This window comes from Geotrypetes seraphini, chromosome 7 (assembly GCF_902459505.1).
Source record: "Geotrypetes seraphini chromosome 7, aGeoSer1.1, whole genome shotgun sequence".
NCBI classification, from domain to species: domain Eukaryota; kingdom Metazoa; phylum Chordata; class Amphibia; order Gymnophiona; family Dermophiidae; genus Geotrypetes; species Geotrypetes seraphini.
The window spans coordinates 86,743,896-86,766,006 of record NC_047090.1 but is presented as its reverse complement, the minus strand read 5'-3'; the positions used below and the strand labels follow the sequence as shown (position 1 = coordinate 86,766,006).

The 22,111-nt window shown below is 38.2% G+C and overlaps 1 protein-coding gene across 9 annotated transcripts in view; it reads right to left on the bottom strand.

The window, feature by feature from the left end:
- Window positions 1-400: 400 nt before the first annotated feature.
- Window positions 401-22,111, bottom strand: part of RALGAPA1 (Ral GTPase activating protein catalytic subunit alpha 1) — a 678,446-nt gene continuing 656,735 nt past the window's right edge. For 8 of the 9 annotated variants that reach the window (XM_033952521.1, XM_033952520.1, XM_033952524.1 and 5 more), the window contains one exon: window positions 401-4,222. In XM_033952521.1, the coding sequence (XP_033808412.1) occupies window positions 4,077-4,222 (146 nt within the window). In that variant the 3' untranslated portion in view covers window positions 401-4,076. The remainder of the gene's footprint in view (window positions 4,223-22,111) is intronic. The other variant, XM_033952522.1, reaches the window with a different exon arrangement.

Genomic DNA, 22,111 nt, shown 5'->3' with positions numbered 1-22,111 from the left:
TGCTGAAAAGTTTGCAGCCCAACCAAGAAGAGAATGACGTGGATGTAGTTCAATTAATGATCTGATACAATGCCAAAATGTAGAATTTCATTTCTGCAAATTGGCACTTAACAAAACAAGATAATACTCCTTTTCAGGTAGTGTGGCAAAATTACACTCAGAATTTAGGAAGTTGGTTGTTTGGGCTGAGTACTTTTCAGTACCCGTTCATAACTAGGTATTTCTTTAAAAAATGATACATGGTAACACAAAGTATGGAAAAAGAGACTCAACTGAAATAAAGGTATATTGTCAGCTGGGAAGCAGTATTCTTTGTCCACTGAGGCAACTTGAGAAGGAATGAGGGGTGCAAAGATCTTGCAGTACAAGGTCAAACATTAAGCAGGACACCAATACGCAAAAGGTGGTAAGAATAATTTTATTGTATTATTAAATAGCATGTCCTCTTTTCTTCAACCATTACAAATCTGTAGATACTACATGAAATGACAATACATATTTATAGTTCTATATTGTCCATTATGGCTATATTTACACATGCACTTAGTACCAATGCCATGCTACATTTTGTTGGCAGAAGGTGCCCACCTGAAAGCGAGCTGTTCAGCTTTAGGGGGTTGGTTGAGTTCTTAGGAAAATACCTCAGAAGTGGAATGTGCACTAATTATTGCCCCCAAATTCCAAAGTGGAAGGGGGGGAGGGACAACAGCCAGGTTCATTTTATACATCTCTGCAAAATGTTCCCTTTTTTCCTCCTTCCACAGCATACATAACATTTGAAACAATGAATAAACTGCATACTGCAAAATAATTTTTCACTCATGAATATAAAAATTAACATGGATACCTGTATTCCCAGATTTCTTACACTAGTAGTCACCCTATCTCCCTATGGAAGAACTGCATTTACCAATGAGACTATAAAAAAAAGGAAAAGAAGTCTAATTCCTGGGACCAGTCAATTTCAGTTTTTATAGATTACTACTGAAATGTTTCTCAGGATTTTTACTCTGGCTTAATTTTACAAAAACCCACACAGACTAGGTCAAGATACGGCTGTTGATAATATCACAAGGTGGCATAGAGTCCTGAGGATACTAATATTAGTGGCTATGTGCTTGCTTGACATGCCCATCTGTAAACTGTACATTTCTTCATAGCCTCACCTCAATGGCAAAATTCCTCCCCTAAGCCCTCCATTAAAACACACTCTACAACATCCCAAAAAGGGATTTGCTTTTAAACCTGACATAACTCTTCACTGTTCCACTCCCTTCTCTCCAAATTCTTTTGATTAACTTCTGGAAGCTTACAATGATTCAAAAACTGAAAGTTAAAGAGACTTGATGTATTGTTCTGCACAGTGATTGTGTTGGATTTTGCATCAGAATAACATTAAAAGCCAACAAGAAAGGAAGAAATGCACAGTCAACATAGGAACGTTACACACCCAACATCACCTATAAGAAATAATTTTTAAAAATCCCATTGTTACATTTAAAAAGTGGAAGCTAAACTGCTCCAAAGTGGACTATTATGCCCAAAGATGCACCAAAGGAGTATAAGAACAAAAGAGAACAGGACAGTTTGTATGTCTCTGTTAGCCAAATGTCCTTTCCGTTCAGTGTGCAAATATTTGGCTGCTCTATGATTTTCAACTCCTATCTAAGTATGCTAAGCTTTATAATCACTTTTTCTCTTTCACACTCGGTAGCTCTACAGTGATGGTGGCATACAAAGTTTAGATGATACTTGACAAAATATTAGCCACCAGTTGACCACTTGAGTTAAAATACTATTCTCAAAGATCAGTAAGGAAACACATATTGAAGAAATTGACCCCAGATTCAATACAGGTGTCCAAATTTATACAAAGGGCAGATATGCACATATTGGTTAAGGCATTAATAACTGGAGTAAACTGGCAATAATTTGCATTTGTGCATGCATCTACTTAGTCACTATTCTATAACATCTGTGCCTAAATTTTCTAACATGCAACTCAAAAGGTTGTGGCCATGGCAGGGTTATGGGTCATCAGGGATGTTCATAGAAATCAGGCATAATGTTATAGAATGCTGTGATCTGCATGCCCAACTACTGTAAATTAGGCACCAGCATTTTCAGCAGGTGTAAATCCTTGTGCCTAAACCTAGGTGGGAAATCTACACTATGCTAGTAGTCAATAAGGGGCACTCAGCAAGGATAGCCCTTTATGGAATACTAATTAGTGTGGATCTTTCTGGGGTCTAACTTTGGGCAACATTACTGAATCTGGCCTTTGGTCTGCACTTCCAGTCCTCAAGAGCCGCCTGAAGATCAGGTTTTCAGGACATCCCTAATGAATAAGCATGAACAAGATTTGCTTACAATGGAAGTATGTAAATCCCTCATGCATATTCATTAGGGATATCTTGAAAACATGATCCACTGGCAACCCTTGTGGACTGGGGTGGAGACCAAGGAATAAACCGAGAAGATATGTGTATCAGCTCAGTCACAAAAGTAGGTAAAGCATAGTTTTATAGTGATTAATGTGATTTAATTTTAATATCCACGACACTGAACCGCTTATCAGACTTTTGCCTTTATATAAACAGATACACCATCTTCATGACTGGAGCTGCAAAATCATATTTTTATTTCAAATTAAAATATGCACACCCAAAACTCAAATGTACTATATTAAAACCAACTGATATGGACCTGATGAAATTATGGTTTATTGTACTGTTTTTTTTATATGAACAAAATAAACTTTGCTCTTTGAGTAACTGAATATCCAAAAGGACTTGGCCCATCTTTACAGGCTCTTTTACCTTCAGGCCAGCGGTGTCATGTTTGGATAGCTTTACCATCTGAAAGCTACGTTATGTAAAAAATTGGTAGTTTCAATCCAAGCTCCAGCAGACATAGGCACATCATGAAAATCTATCATCTTTAACTGGCACCCCAGTTTACAGTCTTAGTAGAGAAGTCAAGGACAGCAAAGTCACAGAGTCTCAAAGAGCTTTCCTCTTTAGCAGTACTTTCTCTCCAGAGCAGGGCAGAGGCATGACACAGCAAGAATACAGAACTTTTCCTCACCACTGCTCACAATGTTTAATGGACAGATGGAGGACTTTGGTGACTTTGGAACATTTCATGGGTACTAAAAATACATTTTATTATGAACATTTGTATTAAAAAAAAAATAAAAATTTAGAATCAACAAGTTTGTGGCATCAATTCCTTAACTGAGACACGTTTAAAATAAAAAACACAACTTCAGAAACATAAAGGATAAGTATACATGTATTTACAAAACAGAATGAGGATTTTTTAAAAGAATTTGGTTCTTATGAGTTTCAACAGTTGTTCTTAGTATGCAACCAATACGCTTGCTTGTGAGTACATGGATAGTTTGACAGTAGCACCAACTGATTGAGCCTCTGCTTGGGCACATGTGCCGCAGCTAAACTACATATTGTTTTGCGAAAAATAAATGTTTATATAGATATATGACATCGACTGAAATGGTAGTAGACCATTTTCTTGATTATTTGCATTATATAACTGCAACTTAAAATAACCCAATACATACATGTCTTTTATATCCCCAAAACTTGTATCATTCAATTAGAATTTTCTAAATGCATTCTGAAATTGAAAATGGTGCACCCTTTTTTGAATGGCACATATTTATTCCATTAGTAGGAGAGGAAGGACACTTTTTTTAAATAAATAACTTGATAAGACTGCTTTCTCCAATTTCAGTATGTGAATCAGAAATTTAAAAGTGATCATCCTATATTATTTTCAAATCATGGTAAAAAGGTGCAAAATCTGCAGTGAGAAACAATATATGGCAGCTTTGACTCTGATGAAAAAAAAAAAAAAAAAGAACAAGCTAAAATATTAAGTTAAATATAAATTTCCAGTGTCATTTACTAAAAAAAATAATACATGTACAAGAAACAGGCCAGTCTGTGATGCATACCACCATAGAAACTTTCTCTGAGTGAAAATAACTAAGTCAGTGTGGGTACACATTACCATGATCAAAGTAAAGAATGCTATGGTTGTAACTGAGAAACCTAGGACTTATTGGCAGAGCCAGAGGAGCGTCGCAGTTTCATGGACATCCGACTTTTACTAGCACGGGGAGACATGGGAGATGCCAAGTCATTCCCATCCACTTGAGCTGCTGGATTTTCACTTTGCTGATTCTCTGAGCAGGAGCCTGAAAAACACCAGAGAAAGCAGGTCAGCCAAGTTTCAGTGTCCTCAAAGCCTTATCAACCTCATAGCTTCTGTGCGTTAGAAGCCACCCTAGCCTTTGTGTTTTTCATCTGGGAATTTCCAAGCTAGTGGAGCTTTTAGAAGCATGCTTTGTAGGTAGTTTGTTTTGATACAGATTGGGATGAAGATTTCAGCCAACCAGATAACTTATCAGATTCTTTTAATGCAAAATAATTATAGCTTTTTCCTGGACTCCCCCCCCCCTGAACTTAAACAGTTGCGATCCCTTAATTTTGTTTTTAGATCTGACCTAATGGACACATGCACTCCTGAACACTCATATGCTACAATACTTTTTTGCTGGTATTCTTTACAGTAGTAACTGTTGTGCAGTCATTACGCATATGAAATGAAACCCATGTTAAAAATGTACACTTCAGCTTGCCTGAAGCAAGACTTTTCCCCCTTTATCTGTATTGATGTTGAAGACAAAATCTTGCACATCACTTTTTTTTTTTTCCTGTGAAGTGCTTGCTATTGCTACCAAATTTATCCAGCATGCCTTACTCTGCTCTTCCTAAGGCTAAAGCATTTTTCAGTAGTCTGATGAAAAGCGATAGATGGTCCTGAAAAGTTTCATCAATATGAATGGGATTACTCATTCTATCGCATGGAAACAGCAAGGCAGATGGTTTTTAAGATCCAATTTGGTTAGTAATAAAATAAAAAGCAGACCGTTTAAAACTGAAGGCTTTATTCGCTACTTTGGCTCCCAGATTTTGTACATACACATCCAACATGGTCATGTTTTGCCAAAGGGGCTGTTTCAGGGCCAAGCGGATATCAGTAGGTGTAAAAGTCCAAACTTCACTAAACTGGAAAAAAAAACTGTATCTGACCTGGGTTTTTATGTAGTGAGACCTGGGAGCCCAAGTAGTGAATATAGTCATCAACTTTACTCATTCAACCATATGGCCAATTTTTTTGTGCTCAACAGATGTGTCAAATTTAGAACAAAGAATTCATCTCATTTTTTTGTGTCTTACATGAATATTGTATACAATTGCAAAAAGTGATCTGGCATACATTTGTATGAAAGATGGAATGCAAAATTTAAAAAAAAAACCCCAGCTATCAGAGCAAATACAAAGATTAATGAAGTATAATATAATTATATATGTTTGAAGACAGATTCAGAGATGATGTTCTGTAAAAGTGGCCATCTTTTTTTCATTTTAATATAATGGAGCATGGGATCGTAGTGTCGCTCACACTCCAAGATTCTGTTTACAATACCTACTATTTCATCTAGTAAGGATTTTTCCCCCACAAAAATGTTATCAGTGTTGCTGGCCTGCTATATGCAAACTAACTTTAAAATCAAATTAACAAATCCTCGCCCCTAAACATACAGTTGGAAATCTAATTTAATTGGAAAGCTCTTGGCCTTAGAAGGTGTCCATCACAAGGGGTTCAATATCTCTGCAGAATCAGTGCAAATGAGTATAAACTTGTTATGTTTGTTTTCTATCAGGATCATGATTTATCAAAAGATAAGAAATCTTGTTTCAATTAGGGCACAGAAGAAAAGATAGTCTTTAAAATAAAACAAAACCTCTGTAAACATTTATATAATGCAAACCATTTCAACCAGTTTCAAGACATGTTCTGAAAATAATGAACCTAGCAGCTATTAAGCTAGTGCAAAATAACAAGAAGTCTGCAACACCACAAAACTAAGGCCTAGATTCACTAACCTAGAGATCCATGTCCGATCCGTGGGCGATTGGAGGCAGGCCGACCGATTCACCAACCATCTTCATGCAAATGGGGGTGATCGGCGGCACCCCTCCACTGATGACACGGATCGCTAGGTAGCGATCCAGACGCATGCGCAGACCATCTACTTTGTCTGTAGATGGTCTGCGCATGTGTTTGCTGCCTGTTTTTTTTAATTTTTTAAAATTTTTACTAGCCTCGACTCTCCTGCTCTCTGCCTCCTTTCCCTGCAGTGCGAGCCTGTGGTTTTAATCCGTGGGTTTAAAGCGGGTTAAAACCATGGGCTCATGCTGCAGGGAAGGGAGGCAGAGCAGGAGAGTACAGGGGCGGCATGATGGCAGGAGAATCGGGGCTCAGCAGGATGGCATAAAAGAAGGAGAATCGGGGCTGAGCAGGGTGGCATGAAGGAAGGAGAAGGCAGAGTCGGGGCATGAAGATGTCATGAAGGCAGAGTAGGGGCTGAGCAGGGCAGCATGAAGGAAGGAGAATTGGGGCAGAGAGCAGGGTTTTTGCACAAGCGACTGGTCCTCAGCAGTCACTTGTTTTTGGATCGGCCAGCCCAGTCGGTGTGCCTGAATTATGTTAGTGTATCGTGTTCTTTCCTACTTTGCCTGCTGTTTCCCCTCATTTGTATGCATGGATCGGAATCGGATCGGCACAGAGGTTAGTGAATCGGGTCGGAGGAAAATCAGGTCACAAACCAATTGGTTTACTTAGTGAATCTAGCCCTATTTTCTTCCAGTTCTGGTTTCAAAAATGTTTTCCCCCCAATTTTTTATTCATTTAAAAGCCAATACAAAGTGCAACAGATTAACCAACAATTGGTACAAAAAAACAGCACTCATTACAATCAAATAAGATAAGTACTTATCCCCCCTTCTCCCTCCCACCCACCTTTCCTGGATGTGCATAACACTCATTTGGAAATCAAAGGGTAATATTGATGATCAATCCGTACAAAATTTTGTTAATGTATCCCAAACCTCTTTGAATTTATTATAGTGTCCTAATTGTAACGAGTTCATACGTTCAAACTTATAAACTTGGCATAAGGTTTCCCACCAAAAATTATAATTTATTCTATCCCAGTTTTTCATAATTAGCTGCATAGCAACTCCTGTCATGATAAGAAATAATCTATTCTTATTTGCATTTATTGGACTCTTGGGCATTAACAGTGTTCCAAACACTACGTCATATGAAAATGACAGTGAGATTTCCAATATTATATTAATTTGACCCCCAAATAGACCTCCAAAATCTAAGTATCAAGGGACAATAGAATAGATGATCCAGCGTCCCTATATCTAGATGACAGTGCCAGCATCTATTAGACTTACTATCTAACTTTTGCAAACAAACAGGGGTCCAAAAAATTCTATATAACAGAAAAAAACAAGTTTGTCTCATGGATGCTGACGCTGTACATCTCGTCCTCCAAGTCCAAATCCGTGGCCATTGAGTTGCAGAAATCTGCTACTTTATCTCAATGCTCCAAATGTCTTTTAGACTAGTTTTAGGTTTCTTATTCAAATACTACTCTTTATGCCCATTACATTAACGGGTGCTAGAATAGATGTGTCTGTCTTTCTCTCTCTTTCTCCTTGGCCGCTTTCTGTCTGTCTTTATTTCTTTCTGTCTCTCTCTCCTTGGCTGCTGTCTTTCTTTCTGTCTCTCTCTTTCCTCAGCTGTCCACCACCACCCCTTGCCTGCTCCCCCTGTCTAGCAGTAGCCCTTCTCCCTTCCTTTTACCTCCCCCATGTCCAGCAGCACCCCATCACTGCTCCTCCTATCCAGCAGCAGCCCTTATCCCTTCATTTAACCTCCACCCTGTCTAGCATCACCTCTTCCCTGCTCCCCCTGTCCAGCAGTAGGCCTTCTCCCTTCCTTTTACCTCCACCCTGTCCAGCAGCACCACTTACAGGCTCCCCCTGTCCAGCAGTAGTCCTTCTCCCTTCTTTTTACCTCCCCCTTGTCCAGCAGCACCACTTACCTGATCCCCCTGTCCAGCAATAGGCCTTCTCCTTTTCCTGCTCCCCCTGTCCAGCATCCGCTAGCCCAGGCAGCCTCGTGGCTTTTGCTAGGCCAGCCCACCTCACATTATTGAAGTGGGCCGGCCTAGCAAATGCCCCGTGGCTGCTGCGTTTGCTGGTCTGGGGGTGAGAAGAGGCATCCCGGCAGTGGCAGCGCAGGAATCAAACCACCACCGCCGCTCAAATCGCTACACGAGCTGCAAGCCACCCCACGTGCCTGAAATTGAATTCGGCACGGAGGCACACATCACGCTGTCAGGGAACAGAGTTGTAAGTGCGCATGCATGCTTAAGATTTTATTATAGAGGATTCAGATATTAATTTATACTACTTGGCAGCCTGATGCCCTAGCAAATCTGTCTGGAAGCATAGGCCTGGCAAGCTATACTGATTATTTAAATTTTGCCAGTCAGTGAACCCTTGCTGAATGGCCTGCTTCAACTGCAACCACTTATACCCTTGAGACTTTATAATGCTGAATGATTGTTGCAGTCATGAAAAATCAAGCATTTTCCCATTTGATAACACATCATCTAATGTACGTATACCCACCTGCAGCCAATGCTTCCAGAGGATCTTAGACTTGCCAATTTGAATCTTGGAGTTCAACCATAAGGACTGACACGTGGATTGATGAATTGGAATAGGTATTAGGTTATTAATAAATTTTAATGTTTGCCATGTGGAAAATAAAATTCTACTGTCCTTATAAATCCTAAGTAACTTGATACTTAAAACATGACACAATTGCAATGGGGACAGGAGTTGCCATTCTATTAACCAATTCGGAAGATGCTCCATGAGTTCAGGAAGGATCCAATACATACCCTGCCAATAATAAAAGCTTGATGGTACCTATAGAAATTTGAAAAATTTACCCCACCCACCGCAATTGTTTTTTTGCAAAGATACTAAAGCTATTCTAGCAGTTTTACCCAGCCAAATAAATTTAGTGAGAATTCCATTCAATTTCTTATAAAAGGACCCTTGAAAATAAACCGGCAACATACTCATTTGGTATCAAACTCCAGGCAAAATAATCATTTTGATGGTTTGGACTCTCCCTCACCAAGAAAGATGTAATGGGTTCCAATGCTCACACATCTCTTTGACTTTCAGCAATAAAGACTTTTCATTTACTGTCATTGTATCTTCCAATGATTTTTGAATCACGATACCTAAATATTTTATACCCTCTTCCTTCCAAAGGAATGGGAATGAATAAATAATCCTTTTATACAATGTACATTTAACGGAAGAACCTCCGATTTGCTCCAATTTATTTTGTAACCAGAAAATCTGCCAAATCAATCAATTCCAGTAAATGCGGAATGGTAAATTAAGGATTCTTCAAATGATGCAAGATGACATCTGCATAAGCAGAGATCTTATATTCCCGACCTGCATAAGGAATCCCCTGTATCTCCTTTACCTGTTGTATAGCCAACAAGGGTTCCAGAACAATATCAAAAAGCAAAGGAGATAAGGGACATCTAACTCCCCTCGCGAGACGGAAGTTCTCTGAGAAAGTATTATTAATATATAAGCTGGCAGAAAGGAACTATACAAAGTTTGAATCATTTGTATAAATCCAGATCCTATACCAAACCAATCCATCACTTGATACATGAAAGTCCATTCTACACGATCAAAGGCCTTCTCTGCATCCAAAGAGACAGAGAAGGCCAGATCATCCATTGTTGTTGCTAAATTTAGCATATGAAATGCCAATCTGGTGTTATTTGAGGAGTGTCTTTAACCAACGAAACCCTTCTGGTGCATACCAATCATAAAAGGGAGAGCCTTGGCTAATCTTACAGCCAATAACTTAGCTAAAAGTTTTCCATCCACATTAATGAAAGAAATAGGCCTGTAGTTTGAAACCAACATGGGATCTTTATTTGGCTTTGGCAAAACAATGGTTAAAGATTCCAACATAGTACTTGAAATACAACCTTTAGTTAGTTGTGATTGATATAAATTTAGAAGAAGAGGTAAAAGTATTATTTGAAATGATTTGAAGAACTCCACCATGAATCCATCACTACTCGGAGCGGATCCAACTCTGAGGGACTTCAACGCTGCCTGTAGTTCCTTAAGTGATATAGGCGCTTCAAGATTTCCTTTTATATGCTCAGGAATTTTTGGCCCATGAATTAACTTTAAAAATTCTAAACCTTCAATTTCTTTATCTGAATAAAGCTCAGAAGAATATAAAGCTTTGTAATAATCCAAAAATTGTTTTAAAATGTTACTAATTTGGGTATGAATTTTATCTTTATCATCAGTAATAGCCACAATTTTAACTTTCTCTTTTTTGCTTTAAGGTAATAGCCAATAATCTTCCCGCTTTATTTGAGTTTCGATAATACAGAGCCTGTTGAGAAAACCAATCTTTCTTAGCCAATTGTGAGGAAATCTCATTATATTTAGCTTTCAACAGGGCATTTAAAGTTTCCTGATCCCATTTTGAAGCCAATTGTGAGTCTAAAGTTAAAATACTTTGTTCCAAATTTGAAATTTCTGATTTTAGCAATTTCCTAACATTCGCTAAATATGAAATTATTTGCCCTCTCATTGTAGCTTTGAAAGCATTCCCAACTGTTTCCAAAGAGATTTCCTCTGAGGTGTTGAGCTGAAAATACTCATTCATTTTCATTTGAATTTCCTCAAGAAAGTTTGAATCTGCAAGCAATGTATTATTAAATCTACAAACAGGTCTAGTAGAATCTGCTTCATTAAACTGATATTCAATCCAAATACCAGCATGATCCGTCAAAAGGATCGGATCTATGTTAGCCTTTGTAACCTGTTGAGTTAAATTAACTGAAACAAAAATGTAATCAATTCTTGAAAATGATTGATGATCATGAGAACAAAAAGAAAATTCACAAGCATTAAAATGAAAAAGCCTCCATATAGCTTTCAATCCACATGACTGGACAAGATTATCAAGACCTAGTGATTTTAGTTGTTTACTAGGTTGTTTATCCAATAATGGATCCATGACAGCATTGAAGTCTTTGGCTACAATCACATTCGATGTAGCCAGTGATAGAATTAATTGTTGGAGTTTTTTTTAAAGAACTTTGCCTGATTAGAATTAGGAGCATAGATATTAAGAAGGGTCAGGGCCTCATTTCTTGAACTCATATCAAGTTTGAGCCATTTACCCATAGAATCAGCTCTAGAATTACCGAATACAGCAGAACAAGTCTTATTAACCAAGATAGCCACACCAGCCTTTTTTCCCACCGCAGGTGTAAAACAATGTTTCACCCACCCCCCCTTCTAATTTTGCAGATTCGCTTGATGATAAATGTGTTTTTTGTAAAAAAGTAAACATCAACCTGTTGCTGCTTCAAAAAATTAAGTATTTTTTCCCGCTAAATAGGATGGTTAAGTCCATTAACATTTAGAGAGTACATTTTTAAAGGCATCTTATTTGTTTTGCAATTAATTCCAAGCGAGCACCTTTCATCTCCCATTGCACTTTCATTGTATGCAATGGTGGATCCTCCTCCACTGCTATCCCACTATCAATTGGTGTACCTCAAAGCTCTCTCTTGGGAACTCTCCTTTTCTCCATCTATACTCCCTCCCTCTGTTAACTGATCTCCTCCCATGGTTTTCAGTATCACCTCTATAAATGACTTCCAGATCTACCTCTCCACAACAGATACCTCTACAGGAATTCAGGCCCAAGTCTCAGCCTGCCTGTTCAACATTGTCGCCAGGATGTCCCACCGTCATCTAAATCTGAATATGGCTAACACTGAGCCCCTTATCTTGCCACTTAAAACCACCTCCCCTCTTCCCCCATTCTCTATTTTTGTGGAAAATACTCCTCCTCCCTGTCTTGTCAGAGTGCAACCTCGGGATCATCTTTGACTCCTCTCTCCTTCTTCTCTCAGATCTTCTTGCTTCTTTCTTCCTCTCTGAGCATACTACAAAACCCCTTATCTACACTCTCATCACTTCTCATGTATATTACTGCAACTTGCTTCTCTCAGGTCTCCAACTCAACCATCTCTCTTCCCTGCTGTATGATTTATAATCCGCTTGAGCCACCATATTCATATTACCCCTTCCTCAAGTCACTTTATTGGCTCCCATTCATTTCTAAATACAGTTCATACTTCTCTTGCTGATTTACAAGTGCATTCATTCTGCAGCCCCTCAATATCTCTCCTCACTTATCTCCACCATGCTCCCATCCCTGTGAACTCCATTCATTGGGTAAGTCCCTCTTATCCGTACCCTTCTCCTCCATTGCCAACTCCAGGCTCTGTCCCTTCTACCTTACTGCACTGTACTTCCTGGAACAAACTGCTTGAATCAATATGTCAAGCTTCGTCTCTAGCAGTATTCCAATCCAAGCTAAAAGCCCATTTTTTTGAGGCTGCTTTCAACTCCTAACTCCCCACACACCATATGATACCTATCATTCTCTCTGCAAGAAACTCCCCACCCCTATGTCCCATTTATTCTGTCTGTCTGTCCTAATTAGATTGTAAGCTCTTCTGAGAAGGGACAGTCTATTACATTTTGAATGTACATTGCTAAGTATGTTTTTCAGCGCTATAGAAGTGATAAACAGTAGTAGTAATAAGTAGGCGTATCAGGAAGTATTCCTGTTTGCAGGACCTGTTCTCCAGGAATGCAATATGCTCTCACACCAAGGATGTCTCTCCAGGGGTTTCTGCACAGGAGGGAAGGGTTAGGACAGTTGTTTCATCTGGCCATTCAATAACTAGAAATATAGATAATTTGGATACTGGTGTCAGTGCCTGGTTGCATGGTCACTTGTCTGGAGATTTTAGACAGTGCTAGAGAAGAGCCAGCTGTCTTGGTAAATGTGGGTACTAATGACATAAGAATGTGTGGGAGGGATGTTTTAGAAGCCAAATTTGGGGTTTTAGGTAGAAAGATAAAATCTAGAATCCCCAGGTTAACATTCTTAGAAATATTCCCTGTTATGCCTGCCTCTTGTCCTGCAAGTAGATCTCAAGGGTTTCAAATAAGTGGATGAGACAATGAATTTACATTTCTTATGAAGGATTTAGATTTCTTATGAACTAGGTAGCATTCTTGGAAAGGGCAAGTCCATAACCAGGCTGCTAGCACAAAGTTTTAAAAAAGGAAATAGAGCCTCTTATAAACTAGAACATAGGGGTCATTCCATGTCAAGTGATCAGATTCTTGGAAAGTGCCCTGCATGACCATCACGGATTTTGATGAAACTTCACATGCAGAGTCCACCATGTCTCAAACGAACTTTGGTAAAGTTTTAGTTTCGCCTGTGGAATATTTGTGGAGATATAGCCATTTGTTTGACCCCATACCACAATGAAATACAGTACGACGATGACATTCTGACAACTTTGAGACACAATATCTCACGAGCTATGTTTCCAAAAAAACTGAAACTTAGCTACCCTGCACAACTTTTGGAGCTCTATTCAGTGCTACCAATAATAATTTTTGTCAAGCACTGAGTGAATGGCTGAATTACAGTAAACTTGGCCAAAAAAATTAGTGCTCCAAAAAAAGTCAAAGTTTGACATTACTTAGCTCCCACAATAATGAGTAATAAATGCGAAATTTGGCGCATGTCTCAGTACAACGTTGTTTTCAAAAGTACAATTTCAACCTCCAAGCTCTTTCCATTAGTTTACAAATTAAGTGTAAAGTTGCTAATTTGTGTAAAAAGGCCAAAAATAGGGTATTTTCAGCCTGCTTTTACAGAAAAATACCTTTTAGAAACTCTTTCAAATCAGTCTCATTAGAAAGAGCATATTTCAAACCCCCTAGAAAAGTGGACTTCATTTTCAAACGCAGGTTAACAATGGCTGAAAAAGGGGGACAAAGTTGGGAGACGTTGCCATGGCAACAACCTCTATTTCAACATAGTTCTGTCATTTTTAAAGTTACAGTTTTGTATTGACGTAGTTTTACTACTACTCTATTGCGTTGGTCCATGGTGACATTGTCACTACCAGTTTTTGAAAGCCACCATGAAAACATTGCACATCTTCTCTCTTCAACCAGTTGCTCACAGTCATTTCCAAGTTCAAATTCATTTGAAATACCACAAATGTTAAAAAGAGAAAGAGATCTAAGCAGTTTGGGAAGAATGGGGGAAAAGCACAATATCAAATGAATGGGGGAGAAAAGGGGGAAGCTCAATATCAAATGACACAAACAAGATAAAAAAGGAAATAGGAGAAGGAAAGTTTACAGTCACAAGAGGAAAAAGTAGGGAGAAGGATTACAATAGGATGCTTTCTGCCTTTACATTCAAAATTGAGTAGATGCCAAAGGTATTCCTTCATTTCTGGAAAAAGGTGGATGGGCTATATACAATGGATAGAGTAAAACTGAGACCCTTCTTTACAATTGCCTTTGTGGTGTTTTGTGCTGTGTGAGGTCTAGTCTTGTTATTTTGCAACAGTTTGCAACAAAAATTTTCTTCTTGTGCTTCTGAACTCTTCTCAAATCATTCCTTCAAAATTTGTAGGGTTACAATGTAATTCTCTGAGTTGACAGTTATACCAGATTAAAGAAAATCTATGTGACCATCACAATTCATGTCCCAAAAGATAGTAACTGTCATTTTTGGGAACAGAAAGCTGTGTTTGACATTTTTCTTTACAGGTGAACTTTTGTAATTAAACTCCATTGATTGATCTAGGACAGAAGCGGACTTGTGTTAAATATAGACTAGATCTCAGGGTTGAGTGGGTTTATTGTTTAGTATAGATGCAATTTGGATTACATACAGTCCCTGGGTTGGGGTTTTTTTTTTTGTTTAATTAGATGAGGTTTTTTTATATAAGTATATAGATATTTGACATCAAATGCAACCAAAAACATCACTCTAGAAACATTTATGGTGGTGTGGAGTACTGCCTTATCTTCATAGAATGTTTCACATTGGAAATTGGGGTGGAGCTGCTGCCTGGGACAGCCCTACTCATAACTATGTGCTCCTTTGTATTTTTTCTCTTTTTCCTATTTAGTCTGGATAATAAATTTATTTCTTGGAATGCAAATGGGGGTACTTCTCCTAATGAGACACAACAGTTTTTGCAAATCTTGAATCAGCTTAAGGCGATTTTTTTTTTTTTTTTAAAAACAGGAAATATTTGCACGCAATGGAACACAAGAACTTTAAAATGGTGGGTGGGAGATGTAGTAGGTGCTCCAGCTAAGCTCTATAAAGCGTGAGTGTTGACCTTATTTTGTAGGGGCCTGGATGTAGCTGTTCTCCAGCTATGACAAGATCCCTCAGGCTGTTTTTGTAATTCCTCAGGTTACCTTAAATCGTTAATAGTTAATATTCTATAATGTTTATGTTCCAAATGTTTTTGACAATATTTTTTTTTAGGTGCTTATTCACACTTTGCTCCAGTGGGATGGCATTCCTATCTTCACAAATCTCATCCTTATAATTTGTCCAAGGGTATTCCCATAATTTATTCCATTTTAGATCTGTTAGATGTCTGGAGAACACTATACCTTGGTAAGAGGGATTGCACCCATTTATTCTGGGCACACACTCACAATATAGAATTGATTATGGGTTGATCGCAACAGGGCTTTTTTCATGCACATAGTATGGAAACCAGTCCGTATATCATTTCTGATCATGCCCTCATATGGTTTATATTAAGAGATTGAAGTGGCTGCAGACAAGACCTTCCAATGAAGGTTCCTCCCTCAGATATACTGGGACTTGGAGTTCACAAAATTTTTATTAGATGCAGCTTTACCATGGATACCCATGAACTGTTTACTACTGCTTTCACCTTGGGTTCACAGTGCAAGCGTCAGGGGCCTTTGAAGTAATGAGTCAATTCTTTCTTGAAATGGACAGTTTTCACGGCGCAAAAAGTTATTTTGACCCTTTGGTTTTCTACACTTGCCTACAGAACATCAGTGGCAGATTCTCATGATTTCTATATGGAGTACTGTAAAATCTCAGATTTTCTTCACCTGCTGGCTACAAGTTTCAATCTCTTTGGGAGCCCTTTTGGGATACACTCATTCCAGTTGCGAGGAGCAGAATCTTAAATTGTTAAGGTCTGATAAAATTTATTTTGTTGAATATGTAAAGTCATTTCACTTCTTCCAGGATTCACTATAGAATGGGGGGCTTGGGTGAAATGGAGGCATGGGGTTGGGGATTCGGGGATATAAAGTTTTGATAAAAAAGTGTCTATGGGATGTATGCTTCACTGGCAGCACTGCTATATATGAGTAGGAAGTTTTAAAGATGCTCAAAAAATTATATCAAATAAAAGAAAAGTCTATTGTTCTTGTGCAGAATGAAGCGGTGAGATTTCCTATTAGAGAGGCACTGCATTTTTCAGCCCAAATGACCAGCCCTTTGCCTGCTTTATGTAATCGCAGGTGATAAGAACAATAGCCTCACAAATCAATGAAAGATCTGAAAAGAAAACATAGGGAAAAATTTTATACTGGAAAGCTGAGCTGGCACTTCCCAAGACTTCTCCATCATCTAGCAGAGGAAGAATCATTTAATTTCCAGAGCACATTAGCCAAAGTGAGCTCATAGTTCTTAACTGTATAATGGACTCCTATTCAGTGGATAGATAAAAGCACAAGTAGAAGAATATCTATAATGAGTAGAACGTAGTCTAATTTTCTTGTATACCGTAGATAAAGAAAATGAGCATAGCTTTGCATATTGTTCCTCTACATACAATTACTAGTACTCCCCATGATATCTGCCTGTAACAGAAATCAGCAGTAATAGTCGGATTAGAGTGTTAGAAGCTAGTTAAACTGGTCAGAGCTTATGTCTTAGCTCAACTTTCTGTGAGATTATGACTTAGAAAGCTCTCCACAATAACAAGCACTAAAAGGCCTCTTCATTAAACTTTCCTAAACAAAAGGAACTTACTTAAATATAAATTTTACAAACATACAAACAGTGATCACAACATTCAGGCTATTTTATACTTAGAAGCACTGTTTTAAGGAACATTGTGCATTTTCAGGTCTCTCACAGCTTTTGTATAGCAAGGCAAGTATTCACAGAATAAGCGCATTTTAAAACAACAACTAAAGAACACAACCTCAAGGTAATGGGATGTACCCATACTGCCTTGCTGAAAAAGAGCAGAAAAGGCATCAAGGTATCAGAATGGTTATTAAGCAAAATAGACCGGCTATAGGGCACACAACAGCATTAGCATTTGCAATAAAATGATCACAGTACAGGTAGTGTATTATTTGAAGAACTTCTCATGTACTCACAAATTTATATAACTAATTTGGTTAGAGTGAGAAAACTTATTCTTTCTAACTCCCAGCTCTAAAACATTCAACTTAAATATGCAAGTGTACTATCGACTTTGAAGAAAATTGTAGCTTTGAACTACATTTTACCAGAACCCTCTTGGTTAAGCATTTCCAATATTTATGCTGCCATAAGAAATCATTAAAAGTTGCTAGACAGATTGTTACCTTCTTGGCTAGATGACCTGCTCTTATCTGATAAAATTTGTGCAGTGATATGACAACTGGACTATTTACTACAGTATGATACTGAGGAACATTTTTGCACTTTTCTTTATATATGTTTTAAATAAAAGCTTCAATGGTCTCTACTAAAATGAAATTCATAGTAATTTTATATTTAGTTAGTAATAGTAGTCAGATATGTTCAAACATATCAACCTTTGGTTTCTGGATTATTTTTCTTCCTCTAACTAAACTATTGCAATGCAATCTTGTTGGTCTATCACTAAAGGAGATTTAGCAGATACAGAATATAACAACATTGGTTGATTGATGGATTAATTTTAACATTGCATTCCCAGTATTGATGCACTTGCATTGGTTGTTCATGTAGTGCTGGATCCAATAGGAATGGAGGTGTGATAGTTCCTGATCAATTTTCAGAGGACTGTGGACAAAGTGATGGGGCTAGTTGGAATAACATCCAAGGGTATGAAGGTACTTAGGGACGTTTCTGGCAGCTCTGCTGGCTGACCTAGAGAAGGGAAGTGGTAGAGGGGGACTGAAGAAAGGCAGGTTTGATCCCTCACTACAAAAGTGGAAGTAAGGAAGAAATAGGGAACTACAGGCACATAAGATTGACTTCTGTGGTTAGTAATAAATGGAAACACTTATAAATAGAGAACAGTGACGTTTCTGGAATCCAGTGGATTACAGGTCTCGACGGCAACATGGATTTACTAGAGGCAGGTCTGAATGACCAGAGAATTGGATAGAGGGAGTGTGCTAAATGTGGTGTATTTAGATTTTAGCAAAGCCTTTGACAGTATTCCACACAGGCGTCAAATAAATAAACTGAGTGCCCTTGGGATAGGTCCCTAAGTGTCAAACTGGATCAGGAACTGGTTGAGTGGAAGGCAACAGAGGAAAATTACTTTGAGGAAAGGAATGTTACCAGTGGTGTGCCTCACGGTTCAGTTCTTGGGCCTGTTATTTTTAACATTTTGTAAGCAATATTGATGAAGGGCTGTCAGTTAAGGTTTTGCCTCTTTGTAGATAGTACCAAAATCTGCAATAGAATAGACCCCTGATGGTGTGAATAATATGATTAAAGGACCTAGCGAATCTTGAAGAATGGTTGGAAATTTGGCAGCTAAGAAATGCAAGGTCATGCGTTTCAGCTGCAAAACCCCAAGGAAATGGTACAGTTAGAGGGTGAAGAACTTTTGTGCATGAAAGAGGAACAGGACTTGGGTGTGATAGTATATGATGATTTTAAGTTGTCCAAATAGGTTGAAAAGGTGACAGCGAAAGCTAGAATAATGCTAGGTTGCACAGGGAGAGGTATGGCCAGTAGGAAAAAGGAGGTCTAGATGCCCCTGTTTAAAACTGTGGTGAGACCTCATTTAGAATATTGTGTACAATTCTGGAGACCACACCTTCAAAAAGATATATACAGGATGGAGTCAGTCCAGAGGAAGGCTACCTAAAATAGTAGGTGGTCTTCATCATAAGGTGTTATGTGGACAGGACTTAAAGATCTCAATATGTATACTTTGGAGGAAAGGTGGGAAAGGGGAGATATGATAGAAACATTTAAATACCTACAGGGCATAAATGTGCATGAGGCAAATCTCTTTCATTTGAAAGGAAGCTCTGGAATGAGAGGGCATAGGATGAATGTTAAGAAGGGTAACAGGCTCAGGATTAATCTAAGGAAATACCTTTTCACAGAAATGGGTGGTAGATGTGTTGAATAATCTCTCGGTAGAGGTGGTGGATGACAAAGACTGTCTGAATTCAAGAAAGTGTGGGACAGGCATGTGTGGCATATTCTTTTGAAAAGGAGGAGATAATGATATGCTTTGGATGGGTAGACTGGATAGGCCATTTGGCCTTTAGCTCCCATCATGTTTCTATGTTTGTTATTTGCCTTTAAGGTGTGCAAGTTCATGTCCTTTTAACCTTTGCTCAAAGGTACTGGATTATGTTCAGGAACATACACACAATTTTCACTTTGCACCTGGAATAAATAAAGTTCATCTGTCACAAGATTGGGAAAAGATTTTCTTTGTGAAAATTCCATACCTATAGAAGGCCTCAAGAGTAGTATTGTGAAGTGGAAGGGATTTCATGAGGTTTGACTGAAAACCTATTTGTTGCAATGATCTTAAGGTTGAAAGCTTGGTGTTTGAGAGTATTTGAGGGGGGGAATAGCTGCAATATTTGTAGGAATGGAGGAATAGACTAGTGGTTTACACAGCAGCTGAGAAATCAGGGCAGACTGGTTGAAATCCTACTTGTGGCTTCTTGTGACATTAGACAAGTCACTTAACCTTCCATTAGTTCAGGAATAAAAAAACCTTAAATACTCAGCCAGTTAGGAACAGGGAAAATGCCAACAGTACCGGTGTTGGCCACAGGATGCTGGGCTTCATGGACCTTTGGTCTATCTCTGTATGGCATTTCTTATGTTCTTAATACAACTTTCCTTAGAAAAAAAGGTGTGAGCTTAATAATTATGATAATATTAATTGTTATTTATTTTGATTGCTCTTATCTACTGTACACTGCTGGAAGTAAATACAGAACAACAGCATATCAATTTGAAAAAAATAATTACTGGGTCTTTTTCCATTTTTGGAGGACATTTTCTGAAATTCAATGGTCTATTTGGCTATTTGACAGGAAAAAAATTGCTGGTCGCCAAATTGTATTTTATGATCACTATTAATTACTGAATTTCTCTCTATAACCATCACAAAGTGACTACTTACAGCAGGGCATATTGTTGAAAACTACTGACCAAACTAGTTTCTATGACTGTTAGTGAGAACTTATTTTCTATTATATTTATACTATTCTATTTCTTAATTGTTGTGCTTTAAAAAAGTTATACAATTCATGGGTTTTCCTTTAAAAATAATCTTGTATTGAAATTATTCTTTGGTCCAAGTGAAGTAATCATTCTTTACACATATTGGAATGCTATACTGCATGAGGTTTCAGCAGAATTAGTATACAAATTCATAGGTGGGAATAGCCTTTCAAATATAAGCATCTTCCCAGGAATACCTAAAACCTGCAATATTTTTGGCTTGTACTCTTTGATCTTATCAATTGAAATAAAGCAGATTTCATAATATAAGAAAACCAATGGCTCACTGGCTGAGGCACACTGAACACTCTTGGCTTTGAAGTTCTGGCAGTATAATAATGTAATAATCATGCTTAGAGGCCCAATAATCACATACCCACATCGATGCAAATTCTGTGGGATAGGTTTTATCCATGGTGTTTTTTACCAATAATTAGAGCTTTGCCCTATTTGTCCCTGAAATATTATCCATAAAGACCTGGGCACCTGCTTTATCTTCAGGTAATTCTTGTTGGCAAAAATGAACATAGTTTTAATTAAATAAAACTATGGGCTCCTTTCATCAAGGTGTGCTACCGGGGCTTAGCGCCGTCAGACATTTCATCACGCGCTAACCCCTGCGGCACACCAAAAAACAAACACCTCGTCATGGAGGCGTTAGCGACTAGCGCGGCAGGTGGTTGAACGCGTGGTATTCTGCGCGGTTAGCCACCTACCACAGCTTGATAAAAGGAGCCCTATGCCTATGGCTGTGTAGCCTGCCTTTTTCCCACCCTAGGAATGCCTCAAAACAGTATTAACAAAATTACCCCTGTTGTATAATACCATGGGTAATTTTAATTGTATTGAATATGGACAGTTTTCAAAGCCCCCATTTCTGTAGAAAAAATTCTTCTTTAACTTCAGATATGGTTTTGAAAATTGCCTTTTTAGAAAATAATTTTATAAGGCATTTCTGCGCACAGACCAGATTTTTTACACAGAGGTTGCCTAGGTATAGGCACTTAAACATATGTGCATACACCCTGTGTTGCATAAATTTGTCTGACTTGTCAGAAGCGTTCCATGGTGCAATGTAGTTTGCATTATGCCACATATTCACTCACAAGCAAATCAAATCAAATAGGACATTGTGTATGCTTAAGAGCAGGTATAAGTGTATCCTGGTACTTCCATGGAAGAATTTTAAAAGGGAAAGTCTGCAAATGCTTTCTCTTTCCTAATACATGCTTTCCTGCCATACAAGTTAGGTGGCTTATTATAAACTGACTTCTTGTATCGTAATGAAAAAATCTTGCTGTAAATACAGATTTACCTAGTTTTATAAAGGGATAAAATCAATGTGGGCCACAGTGAAAACAAAAAAGAGCTGTTGCAGTTTTGCAGAGCATACCGTTCCCAGCTACTGTGAAAGGCCTTCCGTTTCAAGCCTTTGCCCTTCCCCTTGAGGTGACCAATGTTTTCTAGTGGAGACTTTGGAAGAAGAAGAAATACCACAGTCTTTCCTTCTTTGTGGACAATGAAGAAATGATGAGAGAAGGTGGAAGGAGGAACACAGATGTGAAGAATGGAGAAGAAAAGATAAGACAACAGATGTGAGACATGATTCACGATCTAGACAGGCTGAATGGTATTAACAACAACAGGCATCCATAGAAAAGAATTGTTAGTACACACTATCAATTGAGCAAAGTCTAAGTATACACTATTA